Genomic DNA, 16738 nt, shown 5'->3' on the forward strand with positions numbered 1-16738 from the left:
CTCCCACCAAATGCAGACAACTGACCTAACTGCCTGCTTCAAACCCTGCCACATCAGCAGGGAGGGAGCCCAGCAGCATTTGGTTTGGTATTTCCATCAGTTTCCAGGAATGCTTTCCCAGTTATCAGTTTACTCTGCAGAGATATTTTTCCTTTAGTTTATAAATGGGTGCTTGAATTTCTCTAATTCTCAAAAATTGCTGAGCATTTTGTTATGCTAAAAGTGAAATTATAATCACATTCCCAAAAAATGTTCTACAATTTCAAAAAGTCTTTCAAAGTTATCTCCCAAATCAGTGCTCTTAATTAGAATAAAAGAAAAGTTAATTACAATTTTTGGTTGTTGTCTTTTGTTTCTGTTAATTTTTTGTTTGTTTTTAAGCTTAGAGGAAGAAACTAGCTTAAGAATATTAAATCCCTTTGGTTTATAGTAGCTGCTGATAGAGTTAATTTAGGCAGAAATTCTTCCTTAAAGTGTGGGGTGGGGAGGGAAGAGATGGGGGAAAGAAAGGAAAAAAGATTAGCGAAGAGCTACGGCCCACTCATTTCTATTTGGTGGCAATGAAACTGACCTAAAGATGCCCTTTTGCATTGACTTCTGGGAGAGAATGGCTGCCTCACTTGGGGTGCTGGGCAAGCAGAGGCACAGCCCCAGAATGATGGCCTTTCCGCTGAGACTGCTGGAATGAATCTCAAGAGGGTTGGGAAAAGGGCCATCCACTGAAGTTGACTGCACTCAGTACTCTGGATTCTCAGGAGCTCTGGCCTCTCAATTCCAGTGCCTCAGGGTCAAGGGCCCAGTTCCTCCTCTCCCTGCTGGGGAACAGAGTGGGAAGGGGAGAAGGAGGCTGGGTGTTAGGGAGAGAGCTAACAGCCATGCTGGTGGGAGTGCTGCTTGAGGTATTACCAGACAAGACTCCCTGTATCCCAAACTCAAATCAGAAGTCCCTCTATACGGGCTAAGCTCTCTCCTCAAGGTGTGGAGAGGAGCTGGAAGGTGCTTGGGTGTCTCCTGTAAGAGTGGGGTAGATGAGTTGGCAGAGGGGACGAGAGTGATGCAGGGACTCACTGGAGACTCATCTGAGTCCAGCTCAGGATGGAGCTGGTAAACCCAGACAAGATGTCTGGGCAGAGGAGGAGTGGGGAGATCGGAAACCTGAAGGGAAGGGGCTGGATTTTCCATCGCAACCTCAGAAACACTGCCAAGAGAGGTCTGTCTCGGTTCATCAGGTGCAATCACTTGGCAGGGCCAAGTAATCCCCACTGCCTCAGTTTAGAATCAGTCTCAACAGAAGGGAGTGGGGAGGTTGCAGAATTTCTCCGATGGCATGGTCTAGTCGGGCATTCCCAAAGTACATCCACCCTGATGGAGGATGCAACATTGCCCCTAGCCTGCTCCCCTCCCCATCCTCCCAACAGCGGGCGTCCTCAGACTCCCAACTCAACCCTCCACAGATAGAACCCCCACCCCCACCTCACCCTTTCCTGGAGCCAGAAGAGAGAGGGAGCGTTACTGCTGAAAAAGTGGGTGCGCACACGACCCAAAGCTGGAGAAAAGCTGGGCGGGGGTGGGGGGCGGGGTGCAGGGGGCGGAGGGAGGGCGGCCTCCGGCTGCGCCACGCTGTCGGATCCTTGCTCCCTCTTCCCTAGCCCCCTCCGCGCCTGCCGGGCGCTCCACCCTGCCAGTGGCCCGCAGGGCACAAGGTAGGTAGGGCTGGACAGCTCCTGCTTTGATCTCTGGGCTCCCTTCCCCTCTACAGCTGCCCTGCTGCCCCGAGATCTGCAAACTCTGCCCACGTTGGTGTCAGCAGAGCTCTCCGACGTGTCCAAAAGTGTTTCCAAACTTGGAAAGGGCGGGCGAAGGCCGGGGGGATGGGGAGGGCGGAGGTATGCAGACAGCGAGTCAGAGTTTCCCCTTGAAAGCCTCAAAAGTGTCCACGTCCTCAAAAAGAATGGAACCAATTTAAGAAGCCAGCCCCTTGGCCACGTCCCTCCCCCCTCCTCCTCTCCCTCCTCTGCGCCCCCGCAGTCTCCTCCCAGCTGTGGCTGCCCGGGCCCCCAGCCCCAGCCCTCCCATTGGTGGAAGCGCTTTTGGAGGCACCCTCCGGCCAGAGAAACTTTGGCCGTATAAATAGGGCAGATACGGGCTTTATTATTTTAGCACCCAGGCGGCAGGAGGTTTCGGCAAAGTTGGAGGTACTGGCCACGACTGCATGCCTGCGCCCGCCAGGTGATACCTCCGCCGGTGACCCAGGGGCTCTGCTACACAAGGAGTCTGCATGTCTAAGTGGTAGACATGCTCAGCTTTGTGGATACGCGGACTTTGTTGCTGCTTGCAGTAACTTCGTGCCTAGCAACATGCCAATGTAAGTGCCTTCAGCTTGTTTGGGGCAGTCTGGGAAAGAGTTAGATGGGTGGGCATCCTGGTCTGAAAAGGAAACCTTAAACAAAGTTCTAGATACAGCTTGGAGGGAAGGCTTTCTGGCATGTGGAGGAAAGCTGGCAGTGATGAAAAACATGGAAAAGACTTTAGAAATGAAAACAAAAAAGGCTCGACTCTTGCCAGAAGTTAGGTTACTTTTAACTCAGAGACTGTTAACTTGGTCTCACTCTTCCCGTTAATGAAGCTCAAAGGCTTTTCCTTAAGAATGAGATATTAACTGAAGTGATGAAGGCAGGCAAAGGCCTCCGCCTAAAACTGCACCGATGCCCACCTTGTGAAACTTGGGGCTTAGTTTACAAAGCCCTTTAATTTAGTAATTAAAAACTCACCCCCTAAAGGCTTTTTCTCTTCAGGGTGTTTTAAGACTAGTCTGGATGATGACGACTCTGAGGCGCCCTCTGGAGGGAGGACAATGAGAGCGCTGGGGCCGAGACTTAGGGCTGATGGAACCCCATTTAAAGACTGCAGGTTTATACTGAGAATGATCTTCATTTCTCATTGAAGCCAATCCAAATAGCTAGTAAGTGTATCCTGGGGAGAAAAATGGATACATTCTGAAAAGTAAAATTAACTTCTCAATTCATTATCTGGTCATGGAAATGGTAACATTATTTATCTAAAATCTGCTCTTTTATTGAGCCTGAGAGTTATCTCTTTAACATGGTCCCAATAGCAGACATCCTGAACATACCAAGTTGGGAAATGTCAACACTGATCTGAGACTCATGGGACTGGGGTTTTTCCCATGACTTTGCCACTAATTTATCATGTGACCTTAGGCAAGTCAAACTGAGCCTTTCCTATAAAATGCAGGATAGAGATTAGATGGGCTCCAAGGCTGCTTTCCAGCTGTAGGTTATAAAACCAGATTTCCAGGTCTAGATAGAATGAAGAGTCTGGTTTTGTCTTGAAAATGGCCGACTAATTACCAGACAAAGATATTGGCTTGATGGGGTAAGAGGAGTATCTGGCCACACCCAACAATTCAAAAATGTTTGCTCCACCCACATATGCCACGGTGTCTACCATTGCATCATTACTTATGTATTTCTGTGTGCGTGTTTTCTCCCTCCATCCACTTTTAGTATACACACTATGAATACTAAACAATAACTGCTTTGAACAAATTCACACTACCAAGTTCATTTTTTATGAAATGAGAGTGAGGGGTAAAGAGTTGGCTTCTAGAGAAAAGATGAAAATAGACCTAGGGAAGTTTGAAGGTACAAAGGGCAATGGGAAATTCACCTTCTGATCAACATCCAGCCACGGTCTGGAATAAAAGTTACCAAACACACATTCTTCAAAATGGCTCAGTCTGAATAATTAAAAGGCAAATTTCCAAAATCATAAGGACTTCCATTAATCAAGTCCAGGCATAATTATTCTTCCTACTGATGAACACAATGAAGTAAACATATCATTTTCCTAAATTAAAAGTAATTCTCATAAATTGCCCTTAAATGTCAGTGCTGGATGTGGTCCACCCCCCTGAATTGTGACTGTTGCAACAGATGTTCTCACTCCAAATGACACAATTCTTGGCCACTTTAATTAGAGCAATTTTTAGGGGTGATTCATTTTGTTGCCAGCTTGGCCACACGTATATCCTGTGTTAACCTATAATTTTTATACCGTAGGTGAGGAATTCAGTCTTTAAGGACTTATAGCAATTATGGCAAAGGGGGAGGATATGACTTTAGTATTTTTCCCATTATTTTTCTAGATCTTTAATCCACAGTTTTTCCATTTATACAGAGCAATTCTTTATCACAGACAAAAGTGATACATATTGGTAAAATGACCTTACCTAATTTAAGTGAACTATTTAAAGCAAAATTTCAGATGTCCAAATGAATCAATTTTCATGGTGACTAACTGGCAAATTAGGCCTTTTGAAAAAGGACATTAAGAATGGTACAAACTCAGTAACTTTAACGTTTTATGAAAAACAGAGCCTACTTTAGGTAACATACTTTCCTAAAATTTCCCCTTTTTAAAATTTTAAGTATCAAAAATTATCTAAACTACAAATAATTTTCTCATCAATCTCCTGTTTTTGCTCACATTCAATGATTCACCTGTGCAATTTACCATCTTAATTACTAAGCATTAGAAATATCCTTTAGACACATTAATATTTCACAGCATTTATATAATTGTAAATAATTAATAATTTAATTCAAATATATTTACATATTAATATTGAAAAAAATCACCCCTGCTGATCCCTGCCATAATTTTGACCTGCATAATTTCTAAGTCATTAGAATATTCTTAATAAAAAATAAAAATGGTTCTTTAAATCAATTTTATAAACTAATATATCCATTTGTTAATCACTGCCAGTGGTCAATGAAATAATACTAATAATTCTTTCTTTCTTTCCCCTTTCCTCTCTAGCTTTACAAGAGGTGAGTCAAATTATATTTAGAAATTGTTATTTTAAACTTTGATTGCCTTTGCCACAGTAATGTCTTCTCAGGGAAGGAATGGGAGGCTATATCAGTATTGACCAACCTGAATTTTCAAAAAAAATCATCAAGAGTTATGGCAGCCAAACCTCTCTGGCTGCCTTAGAAAGTACCCACCCCAATTTCCCAAATGGGCAGGGCCACTGAATAAGACCACCCTAAAATGAACACCAATAAGAGAGTAAATAATCCAGTGGAAGTTTGGGTTTTAGCATCAGCTACTACAAAGTAGAAGACTTCACCACACTAGAGAATCTTATCGCTCCCTTGGAATCATTTGCAAGAGTATTATGAATAAATTCTTAGCTTGTGAATTGAATTTGAGGCATAATTACAGATAAGTATATATCTTGGTTCTGTGCATATTTAATTTAATAGTAAAATATGAAATTATTAATTTGAAATATTAAGATAATAGTAATACACAATATATATACTCTGTAGGTATGTTTGTATACTATACAGAAATGGGAGCCATTTTAAAATGTACATATACAAATCTCATAATAATCTTTTATTTATTCTTTTGTAGGCAACTGCAAGAAAGGTAAGAGTCCATTATTTTTCCATAATATCTAAAATAATCAGAGATAACTTAGAATTCAACTAAATTTATAGTAGACTACGAAAAAATACTTTAAGATTTTGCCAATATGAATGTGCATTAGCTAAACCATGAGATAAAGTAGCTCTGATGATTAAGATAACAAAGCTTTATTATCTTCCAGAATCATCTCTAATTATACTTATACAATTGGTGCTTTACATGCTAAAGGGAGAAAAAGACTTATTTTTTATTCTAGAGATAGAATGAGTATTATGCTAATTATGAATAGTAAACAAAAGTTTATTTTAAAGGGCATTGACTATGTAAATATATTGTTATGAATGTTACAAAATGACTTTATCATAGAAATCATCTTTCTAAAAATTGTGGTTATAATATTGGCCTAATGCTAGAGACTACAGCCTCCAATCTCCCAGTTTAAAAAAATTACACGTAATTATAATAAAAACAAAATACTTTCATCTATTGTCTTGTACCATTTTTATAGCTACTGTCTCATAATATTATGGTTAGATCAGCCTTACCAACTAATTATTATCAAGAATGCTTTGCTCATTCACTGGAAATTGCTTAGACATTTATTATTGTGCTATTTGTATCTTCCTTGTAGGGCCCAACTGGAGATAGAGGACCACGCGGAGAAAGGGTGTGTAATTTTTGAACTATTAAAGGGCTCTGGCCCATATTTTAATAACTACATATTAGAATCTACAGGAGACTGACAATTTATAAGAATATTATGTATCCAGATAATTGCCTACCTTTTAAGCAGATAATGCCTTACAGAAGAAGTGAATGAGCATTATTATATATAATCAATATTCTTTTTAGGTCAAGATTATCCTTTAAAAAAGCAGAACTATTATAGACAGGCATATTCTTTGCATGGTCTATCTTTCTTTGTTTTTAGTTGACCTATCCAACATATACATAATAGAAATGTATCTACCTACCACCACATGGCCCTTCTCTTTTTAATGTGCTTTGTTTGCTTTTCAAGTAAGATCTCTTATGTAGGCTAGGAATAATAGTGAAACAGCAGTCAACAATATGTTTCTATCTAAAGTAATAAATGTACAAGTTAGGCTTACATTTTCTTCATGGTATTCTTAGATCTCCGTGCTACATTCATGTGGCATGTTCAACCATATGGTTTTCATTATATGACACTTTTGTCAGTCTATAAAAACCTATATCTTGTATCTATTGAAAAAGAACAGACTTAAATCTCTTCTACTCAAGCAATCTGTTAGAGGTAGGATTATACCAGTAAATTACTTTAACAACATAAATAGGGCTAATGGTAGGAAATCTGCAAGATTTTCTACCCTGTGATGAAATAATTATTAGTTAACAATTAATTTACTTTTCACACATAACATACCAAAACAATTAAGTAGTCAGAAGCTGATAATCAATATATACAGTACATCACTGTGCACAAATTTGTAACTATAAATTTTAGCTATAATTGTTATCTTTATTTGAATACTGGAGCTTCGATATGAATTAATATCAAATGGCTAAGATATTCCTATTCTAAGAGGAACTATCTTGTCTTGCATCTTCTTCAGATATGAGTTACTAAACCTCCTTCTCAAATAGACCCATGTCAATAGTGACAAATCTGACATTTTAAATTTCCACACCACTTGCGCATTCTGACCAACTAATATTACTACATGTATTCTGAGGTCTCTTTTTGGAAGAACAGGTTTCTACAAGTCTGTCTAATGCTGAAAATTCACTTTTTACCTAACAGGGTCCACCAGGCCCACCAGGCAGAGATGGTGATGATGGTATCCCAGGCCCTCCTGGTCCACCTGGTCCTCCTGGCCCCCCTGGTCTCGGCGGGGTAAGGTGTCTTAAGTATTGCTAACATTTAGCTATCTTCAGCTTCTCATACCTCTATGGAAGAAGACTTACTGTAGAAATTATTTTTAGTGGTTTTAAGGGAGAGTCTGCTATTTGGATATTAGTATAGTTATTTTATTTCATTTCTTTGCTTTCTTCATTCAAGATTCTGCTTTGCCCGATCTCTTTGTGAGCCCTTGTCAATTACAGGACAGATCTTTGTGTTCACTGAAGGTAGCTGCAGTCCTCACGACCTTTATTTAATTTGGGGATTTAATATCTTTTATCAGTAGGGCACAAATAAGAGGTGTTGAATTATTAAAGAGTTTGATTAGATTGAATTATAAATGAAATCCCTGATCTTAAGCAATTTCACAAACATCCTACTCTTTTTATTCTCCTTGGCTTGAAGTCTGATGAACCAACATTCAAAGCAGTTTTTGGTTTAATTTGCCTGAAACTAATTTGAGAAAAGTACATTTCCTTTTTTCATTAATATCTTCTTTTAGCTTTATGTCTTTAACAATGGTATGAGTGCCAAATGGCCTCACTGCAGGAAGGAAAACATATTTGCTTAATTGGTTAGCACTATGAATCAGAAGCCTGATTCTAATACCCAACTGTACGCCAGTAAAATAAGACCTTTCTCCCCCAAAGATCTTATTATGATTGCTTATCTACTGAGTGCATTAAAAAGCACCTTCTTTAATAGATCTACCACTATAAGAAAGATCTTTAACAGTAAAGCCATTACTGTGAACTATTTTTTAAAAGTTTAATCTTCCAAGGGGCATTTTAATTTAATATTCCTCTAAACTTGAAAAGTCTTTATATCCTTTTTGAAACTCTAGCAAGAAAAAGGTCTCTTAGTCATTTTGTGTAGTTCTGGAGGAGCAGGGCAACAGGTAGAAATGCAAAGTTGTCCTCTTGGTTTCTGCTTAATTTATCAGGGGCCCTCACAGACTCTTAAAGTTTAGAAAGCTCTCTTCTTCCGTGTACAAGCAGGGAGTGGGGATTTGAGTGAGCGCAGGAAACGTTTCAAAAATAAGGTAAGAAAACTTCCTATTTCAAACTAGGTGTGGACTAAATTTTAAACATATTTCTCCTGAATTTTTAGGAATTTAGCTCAATATGGAATTCTAAGTTAATAATTATGTCAAAAAAATATTGCTCTCTCTTTTTTTTTTTTTTGTATTTTTAGGGCTGCACCTGCAGTATATGGAGGTTCCCAGGCTAAGGGTCGAACTGGAGCTGTAGCTGCCAGCCTACACCACAGCCATAGCAACCACAGGATCCAAGCTGCGTCTGCGACCTACGCCACAGCTCACAGCAACAGCAGATCCTTAACCCACTGGGTGAGGCCAGGGATTGAACTCACGTCCTCATGGATGCTAGTCAGATTCGTTTCCACTGAGCCATGACAGGAACTCCCCTATTGCTCTCTTTTAAACAATAGAAAAATCTTTAGAAGTAGAATGAGGAAATGAACTACATGGCCAATAGTTACTATATTTTTTTTTCTCCCATCTAGAACTTTGCTGCTCAGTATGATGGAAAAGGAGTTGGAGCTGGCCCTGGACCAATGGTATGCTTATCTCTTTTTATTTTAGCCAAAAAGTTACTGAAGAGAGAATTTACTTTATATATTGCCATTTATTTAGCTATCTAGATTAACACCCAATACTTAGATCAGATAAAAACAATTATTTTTGTATTGAAATCCATAAACATCTAAGCCTAGGTTGGTGGGTTTAATTTTCCCTATCAATGTGCCTCATTAGGATAGATTAGATATTTATATCCAAGAAATAATCACTGGTTATAGTAACCATAACTTAGGTAAATCAATTTACTTCAGAAGAGTGATCACTTGGATTATTTTTTAAATTAACATTTTAACTTTAACATTGCCTAGAATTATAAACAACTCACAGAGACCCAGAACTAATAAGTTCTATAAACTTGCTGGAAAGGATCAGCAAGTTCTAGTCTAGCCTGTTTATGTTCTTTGTAGAGAGATTAAGCCCTTTTCCAAGGTCATACATGTGGTTAATGACAGAACTAGGACTAACCACCAGGCAAGTTGTCTGATATTCAAGCAACATCATGGCTCGTGTATCTAGTGCTTGAATAAAACCTTACTTTGTTCAACAAATATTTACCAGTTGTCTTCAATGAAACCCAAACTGCATTATGCATCTGGGATATAGCAGTGATATGACAGATTCTCACCCTCCCGCGAGGAATTAACAATATAGGAAATATTTCTTTTTATCCATGTTGATAAACATTTCTTTTTAAAGCCTGATTTATTATAAATCAATATAGGAGCGAATATGATAATGATGGTCTATCTTTAACAAGTGAACCTTCTGACAAGTATTAATGAGATGTGTTGGGGGAAAAAACTGATAGAGGCAAACAAAATATATACTAGTATATATAGAAAAGAGGAGAAAATTGCTGGAAGTAAAAACGTTAAGTTGATTAAACACTGCAGTTTAGCACATACCTGCACATAATTTAGTGATTTTAATTATTTCCAAACACAGGTATTTATTTGCCTCAAGTTAAATGTCTTTAAAATATAAATTTTACCTGGACAATGAATCCAGTGCTCTGTCTTCAAAAGATGTTCTGCTGGAGCTAATGGTCCGCAATAAGCTAATACACTGTAAGGACAAGACAATATTTTCTGTAAATTAGAACTTTCACTTGAGAAGTAATATGCCTTTAATTGATGATTTCCAATTTCCTTATTTTGCATGGTAATTTTAAACATTCATATCTTCAATGAAGAAGTAGAGATCTTCTTTTGGCTTTGTTTATATTGGATATTTGAAATTAGCCATTTCAGCTAACACTGGACATTAGTCAGTTTTAAAGCAGCACCTATATCTCAAGAAGAAGCTAAAAAAGAAAAAAAAAGTAAAGCATTAATAAAAAACAAAAAAGGCACATAAGCCTGGAAAATTAATATGGATTTCAGATTTCCCTGACTTTGGAACATCTCTCTGGGGAGCATAAAGCTGAATGTTTTACTTTTAAATATCAGTGAAATATAATTTAAGCTTGCATATCCACACACATTCACAGACATATGTAATCAACAGATATGTGTTTCACAAATAGGAAAGATAGGCAGCAATAAAGCATTAAAATAATTTTCCATGTTGGAAAATCAATAACTATAAAACCCCACAGGGTTCGTCTCTGAATTAATGAGTAATCATCATCTGTCTCACAGCCTCCACAAAATAAACTACCTTTTATGTAAATGAAATTGTTGCAAATACATGGAAAAATGAATAAATATAATTAAAATTCATGATGTCAAGGAAAATTATTTTTAATGTATACCTAAAATATTATTTTGATGGAAAAGTGACAGTTTCTTCTAACATGTAAGTAATTTATAAAACCAAATAAATAATTCTTGTAATTAGGATGATGTGCTTTTTAATAAAATCCGCATTATTTCATTTTAGGCATTAACACAATGGGGCAGACTGCAGAGTCCCCATGGTTGATGTGTCATGAACAAATTACCCAAGACTTGTCTGTGCAACATTTGCACCGTTAGAGGAATGGCCCCTACAGAAGAGTTTGCACAGGCACTGGTTATTGCAAAGAGGACTCAAGAACATGTATTTAGCTCCCCAATTAGAAACACTCTGTTTTACTCTGTGAGCTACAGAATGAAGAACAAAGGGGAGAACAATTGCTGTCATTTGAACCATATCTTCAATAATAGTAGCATATAATAGATTCTTTCAGTAGGATGTTTCAATAACATTTTATTTTTCCTTCACCCCTCGCTACATCCACTTTTGTTTGACATTTTTATCAGTCACCAATAGCCCTTAAAGGAACTATAAGGTTATAATAGCCCTCCCTTTAATCATTAAGAAAGACTTTTGATCCTTTTTGATTTATGCTTCTTGTGGCAATAAAAGTATCAATTTCTTAACTAAGTATGATATGAAGAGATGATATGTGATCAAGTGAATCCACATGGAGATGCTCTGTCAGCTGTATGGACAGCAGTTGTATATCCCATACTGCGCAAAGACTGAGTCATTTCATTGCATTACAGCAACTTCAATATGCCCAACAGTGTATATCTTTAAGGAACTTGTGCCCAACTCATCCAAATGAGTTCTGATTTGAATTAGGAGAAAAGGTGAAAGAAAAGGTAGAGAAACAGTGGAGGAAATTTGGGTCCTTAAATGCTTCCTTGGGAGGAACAAAAACTATGAAATTAAACCAGGACAATTCTGTTCATTCGTCCATCACAAAATGTCTATGGCACCACTAAGCAAATCCTGTCTATCCCAATCCTAGGTCATGCCAACTTGTCAGTGCTAACTATATCTGTCCTCTTTACAGGGTTTGATGGGACCTAGGGGCCCTCCTGGGGCAGTTGGAGCCCCTGTAAGTACCAAAATTTGTAATCTCTCTTATGTAAAAAGATGAAGAATTAAAGAAAAGCTTGAAGTGTGACATACGGTTCTCTTTTAGGGCCCTCAAGGTTTCCAAGGACCTGCTGGTGAGCCTGGCGAACCTGGTCAGACTGTGAGTACATTTCTCCCTTTCTAATAAATATTTTTTCAAGAAGTTTATTAACAGAGTATTAACACAATGAGGGGGTCTCTCATTTTCCTAGGGTCCTGCTGGTGCTCGTGGTCCACCTGGCCCTCCTGGCAAGGCTGGTGAGGATGTGAGTATTTACTCTTAAGCATTTCCAAATGCCATTTAAATACTCTTGCCTCAAATGGGAATTTCTATATTCAAATTAAGTATTCTGCCAAAAGCTGAATATGCCTGACATAATTCTCCCCATATGGAAAATATCACTGTAATGAAATAATTTTCTTATATATAAGGAAATATAATTGTTAATTAAATATATATTTGGATCCACATTTTTATGATACGTTTCCCGCCATTGTAAAAACCAAGATGCCTCTACTTTCATTTGAGGCTTTACCAAGAAAACATTCATCCTATGATGGTTTCATGTTTTAGGGTCACCCTGGAAAACCCGGACGACCTGGTGAGAGAGGAGTTGTTGGACCACAGGTGAGATACTTTACAACAGTACATAGTCCAAAGATCAGAGGTATCTCATATACAGGATAGCTGCTAAAACTAGAATCAGTCTAAGTGGCAACACAGACATCTGCACACTTAGAACATTTGTTGAAGGCATCTGCCAAATAAAGGAGCCTAGTTAAGAATGCATATAGTTTTAACTGAATCACTTTGCTGTAGAGCAGAAATTAACTCAACATTATAAATCAACCATACTTTAATAAAAATTTTTAAAAATTATTTTTTAAAAGAATGCCTACAGTTTTTATTAATGCAAATACTATAATATTAATGACAGCAAGCATACTGTAAACAACTAAACTGTGTGTTCTACAAATACCATAGTATTAATTATCAAATTAGAGCCACTTATTTGGGGCTCGGTGCTTAAACACATACTAGTCTTTGATTCCAAGCTTGGACTGTGATGAGGAGAAACACTTTAGAGGGAAGAACTCATTGTCTTTTTATTTAGGACAAAAACATTATTTGACTTCTTCTGTGTTTCTTTTTAAGGGTGCTCGTGGTTTCCCTGGAACTCCTGGACTTCCTGGCTTCAAGGGCATTAGGGTGAGCACATTCCTTACCCACAGGAGAGAACATGTTGATTAGTTTTAGTAAATTCCTGGAATTTGACTAAATAGAAAGTGAATTAATGAGTAAAATGGCTGGAAAGTAAAGCAGGGTGTAGTCTGTTTTTTTGTTTTTGGTTGGTTTTTGGGTTTTTTTGTTTTTTGTTTTTTGAGTCTGTTCATGGTTTCCAAGAAACAAGGATCCCTACAGAGAAAATTGTATAAAATTGGTATAACTTAAGAGGTATTTAAAGCCCTCTGAAGATTGTAGAATTATTAAAGATGGAAAGACTGTGAGAGAGCATCTTTATCCTTCCCTTTCAAGTTCAGGGAGGTTTAGCAACTTACCTAGGTAGGGCAACAGAGGGAATTTGCCCAGCGCTGGGGCACTTAGGGCTCCATTCTACTGAAGCAGTCACAAGATTTACCCAGGGGATAGTAACTGCAAAGACAGAAGATGTTTGAGTTGACCAAGCACTGTAATGGAATAGCATTTTAATAATATGGACTTGCCTTTCAGGGTCACAACGGTCTGGATGGATTGAAGGGACAGCCCGGTGCTCCAGGTGTAAAGGTAAATATTAAATCAAAAGCATTTTTTTAAAACAATTGATTATGATTCGCAATCACCATCAGAAAGTATATTTTTACTGAAGGCTACACATATTCTGAAGAGTATCTTATTTCTTCTTCAACACTTTAATTCCCTTAATGTGAGGACTATGGGATTCTATAACAAAAGGCCAATTATTAATAATATTTCTTTAATTCAATATCCATTAAACAATTGAGATAAAAATGTCAATAGCTTCTTCTTCCATTTCCTTTCCTTCTATAATTTCAGTCAATCTCTGCCACCAAAATAAAAGTAAATAAACATATAATCATATATTAGAACACTATATTATTTTAAACCGTAAATTCTCCTTTGCCATGCACTAATTAGATAGGTACATTCATGTCACAATACACTTTTCAACCTCTTTCCTGTGATTTATCTGTGCACACTCAAAAAAATTTTAATTAGGTAATTAAAGTCTCAGAAGTGTGTTATCTCTTGGCTGGGCTCTTCTCTGACAGCGTTTTCAACTCTAAAATGTTCTCTCTCCTATTAAGGAGATAATGTGATATTAAAGTGAATACCAACGTAATTACAAATTAATGAGTAACGAATACTAGCGGGACCAGAAATGAACATGAATATGGAGAATCTGTTCTAACTTTCCAGCTGCCACACAAATGGATAAGGTCAAACTCATTCTCCCTAGAGCCTAATATAATAGCTCAGACTACTAATCACAGCATCATAAAATGTTAAGAGCTGCAAGGAGCTTTGGAGACTCTCTCATTTTGCAGACGAAGGAAACTAAGGCTTAGAGAGAGCGAGTGACTTGCCTAAAGTCACACCTCCAGTACTTAGAAGGGCACAGGCTAGAAATCCTTTCTCCCACTCTAATGCTTATTCATAGAGAATACACTTCAGATAAAATCCTAGAAATGAAGAGTCTAATGGCCTCCCAGTTTTTTTCTATATCTGAATTAGATTACCTTGAAGGAAAGTTCTTTTTCATGTGCCATTGTATTATATTACCACCTCCACTGTCCTCCACCATCACCAAAATAGTTTTTACTCAAGACAAGAATAAAGATAGCAAATAAATGACAGTTCTATAAAATATTATGAAGCTTTAAATTTTATACATATTTTATGAAAATGAAAATACTGAGTGTTCAAAATAACTTTAAAGAGGGTAAATTGTTATGGTTATGTTGAAAGCAGATTATCCTCTGGCATTTCTTTCTATGATATCATTCCTAATATATAAGTCTGGTCTAAATGATATCCAAAATCTATGGGGAAAATTGAGGAAAGGGTAAATAACCCTCAACCACTCCCTAGTACTGTGATATTTGGTATTATCTCAATAAAAACCCATATTTTATAATTTTTCTATAATTTTTAAAAATTTACATGACTAGCATAATGGAGAAACAGTCTATGTAAGAAATGTTACAAAATACATAAATGGTTGAAACTAAAGTAACTGGATAAAAATTATCATAAAAAATCAATATAGATAATGAACAAAAACTCAATCTTTCGTTTCCATATAGGGCGAACCTGGTGCCCCCGGCGAAAATGGAACTCCAGGTCAAACAGTAAGTATTGATTACTTTATTGTAAATCAGAATGTGTACACTCTTTGCAAGCTGGAACTTCTTTAATGTTTTTGCTAATTACCATTTCCCTTGGCATTGTATTCTTTGATATTTTTCTAATAGCCTTCTGCATACTTAATTGAAATCCATTACCTTTTAGTTGGAATTAGAACAAGATCTATTTATTTTTAGTGGATTCTTGCACATGTTGGAAATTGGACAAAGCAAATGATGCCTGTAACTTTTTCTTAAATTAGCATTCTGGATTTCATTGGAAATATTTCTGCTTCTAGGGAGCTCGTGGGCTTCCTGGTGAGAGAGGACGTGTCGGTGCTCCTGGCCCAGCTGTGAGTGCTTCTACTTTTGTTCATTTTTATTCTTTTTCAGAATTTCCTAATATGTGCCATTTAACTTCCTACTTGACTTTTTTTCTTTATTTTCTTCAAAGGGTGCCCGTGGAAATGATGGAAGTGTGGGTCCTGTGGGTCCTGCTGTAAGTTTTGATACTGAAGAATCTGGAAGGGGTTGAGAGTGTGGGGTGGGAGAAATCTTCTTTATTAATTACCTATGAAATAATATCATTTTAGACACCTTACCAAATGTTCTGTGAGGTCATCTGAAGGTTCAAGTTATAAAAACTACTATCCCTGAGGCTTGTATTGATATACAAAGTAAAATCTACCTCATCTTAGAGACCTAGAATGTCTTCTCTTTGATAAGATACCAGTGACAAGAAACTAGCTGTCAGTTTTCTCTTTGCCAACATTAAGTAAGATTAAGCCACTCTTAAGCACTCAATCTTCTGTTGTTGTTGTGTTGTTAATAGTGGGAGGAAATTTCTTACCTCCTTCTACTTTGATTTCAGGGTCCCATTGGGTCTGCTGGCCCTCCAGGCTTCCCAGGTGCTCCTGGCCCCAAGGTAAAAACACTGGTGACCACTGTCATCATCTTGATAAACTTTTTATTATCATGTGAAAGATAGAGACTGTGTTCGCAGATAGGTAATTATAGAATAGGCTGCTTAATTAGTCCCTCCTTCAAATGGATGTAGAATGACCAGGTTTCTCACTCCCAACTTGAAATAGAGACTCTCTCTGAACCTGAGCACTATGAACAAAGATATAGATGGCAACATAGAAATTGATTCTGTGAGACCCCTCTGGGATATACTCCCAAAACTAGTTGGGACTGACAAGCTGAGAACCAGAGTCTCTGAGAACCAGGCCAGGAATATAGGAATGCAAACCCAAATCTTGTGGTTCCAGACCAAATGAGGGAAATTATTACAATTCTGAAGAAATCTCATAAAACTTGGTTACCTTAAAACAGAGATGTGCTTATAACTGATTTAATTCGCTGGTACACCTGAAATTAACTATATTGTAAGTCAACTATATTTCAATAAAATTAAAAAAAAAGATATGCTGTTTTGTTATTTGCTAATGCCTCAGTGTCATTCCCTCTTTTAGGGTGAACTTGGACCTGTTGGTAACCCTGGTCCTGCAGGTCCTGCGGGTCCCCGTGGTGAAGTGGGTCTTCCAGGTGTTTCTGGCCCTGTTGGACCTCCTGTAAGT

At 37.6% G+C, this 16738-nt stretch overlaps 1 protein-coding gene across 1 annotated transcript in view; it reads left to right on the forward strand.

The window, feature by feature from the left end:
• Positions 1–1826: 1826 nt before the first annotated feature.
• The window catches only part of COL1A2 (collagen type I alpha 2 chain), a 35801-nt gene continuing 20889 nt past the window's right edge, over positions 1827–16738 (forward strand). Inside the window, exons 1-17 of the mRNA XM_047752035.1 lie at positions 1827–2365; positions 4846–4856; positions 5449–5463; positions 6095–6130; positions 7247–7339; positions 8870–8923; positions 11728–11772; positions 11860–11913; positions 12005–12058; positions 12367–12420; positions 12949–13002; positions 13525–13578; positions 15120–15164; positions 15458–15511; positions 15613–15657; positions 16030–16083; positions 16634–16732. Coding sequence (XP_047607991.1) covers positions 2296–2365; positions 4846–4856; positions 5449–5463; positions 6095–6130; positions 7247–7339; positions 8870–8923; positions 11728–11772; positions 11860–11913; positions 12005–12058; positions 12367–12420; positions 12949–13002; positions 13525–13578; positions 15120–15164; positions 15458–15511; positions 15613–15657; positions 16030–16083; positions 16634–16732 — 891 coding nt within the window. The 5' untranslated portion in view covers positions 1827–2295. The remainder of the gene's footprint in view (positions 2366–4845; positions 4857–5448; positions 5464–6094; positions 6131–7246; positions 7340–8869; positions 8924–11727; positions 11773–11859; positions 11914–12004; positions 12059–12366; positions 12421–12948; positions 13003–13524; positions 13579–15119; positions 15165–15457; positions 15512–15612; positions 15658–16029; positions 16084–16633; positions 16733–16738) is intronic.

This window comes from Phacochoerus africanus, chromosome 11 (assembly GCF_016906955.1).
Source record: "Phacochoerus africanus isolate WHEZ1 chromosome 11, ROS_Pafr_v1, whole genome shotgun sequence".
Lineage (NCBI taxonomy): Eukaryota > Metazoa > Chordata > Mammalia > Artiodactyla > Suidae > Phacochoerus > Phacochoerus africanus.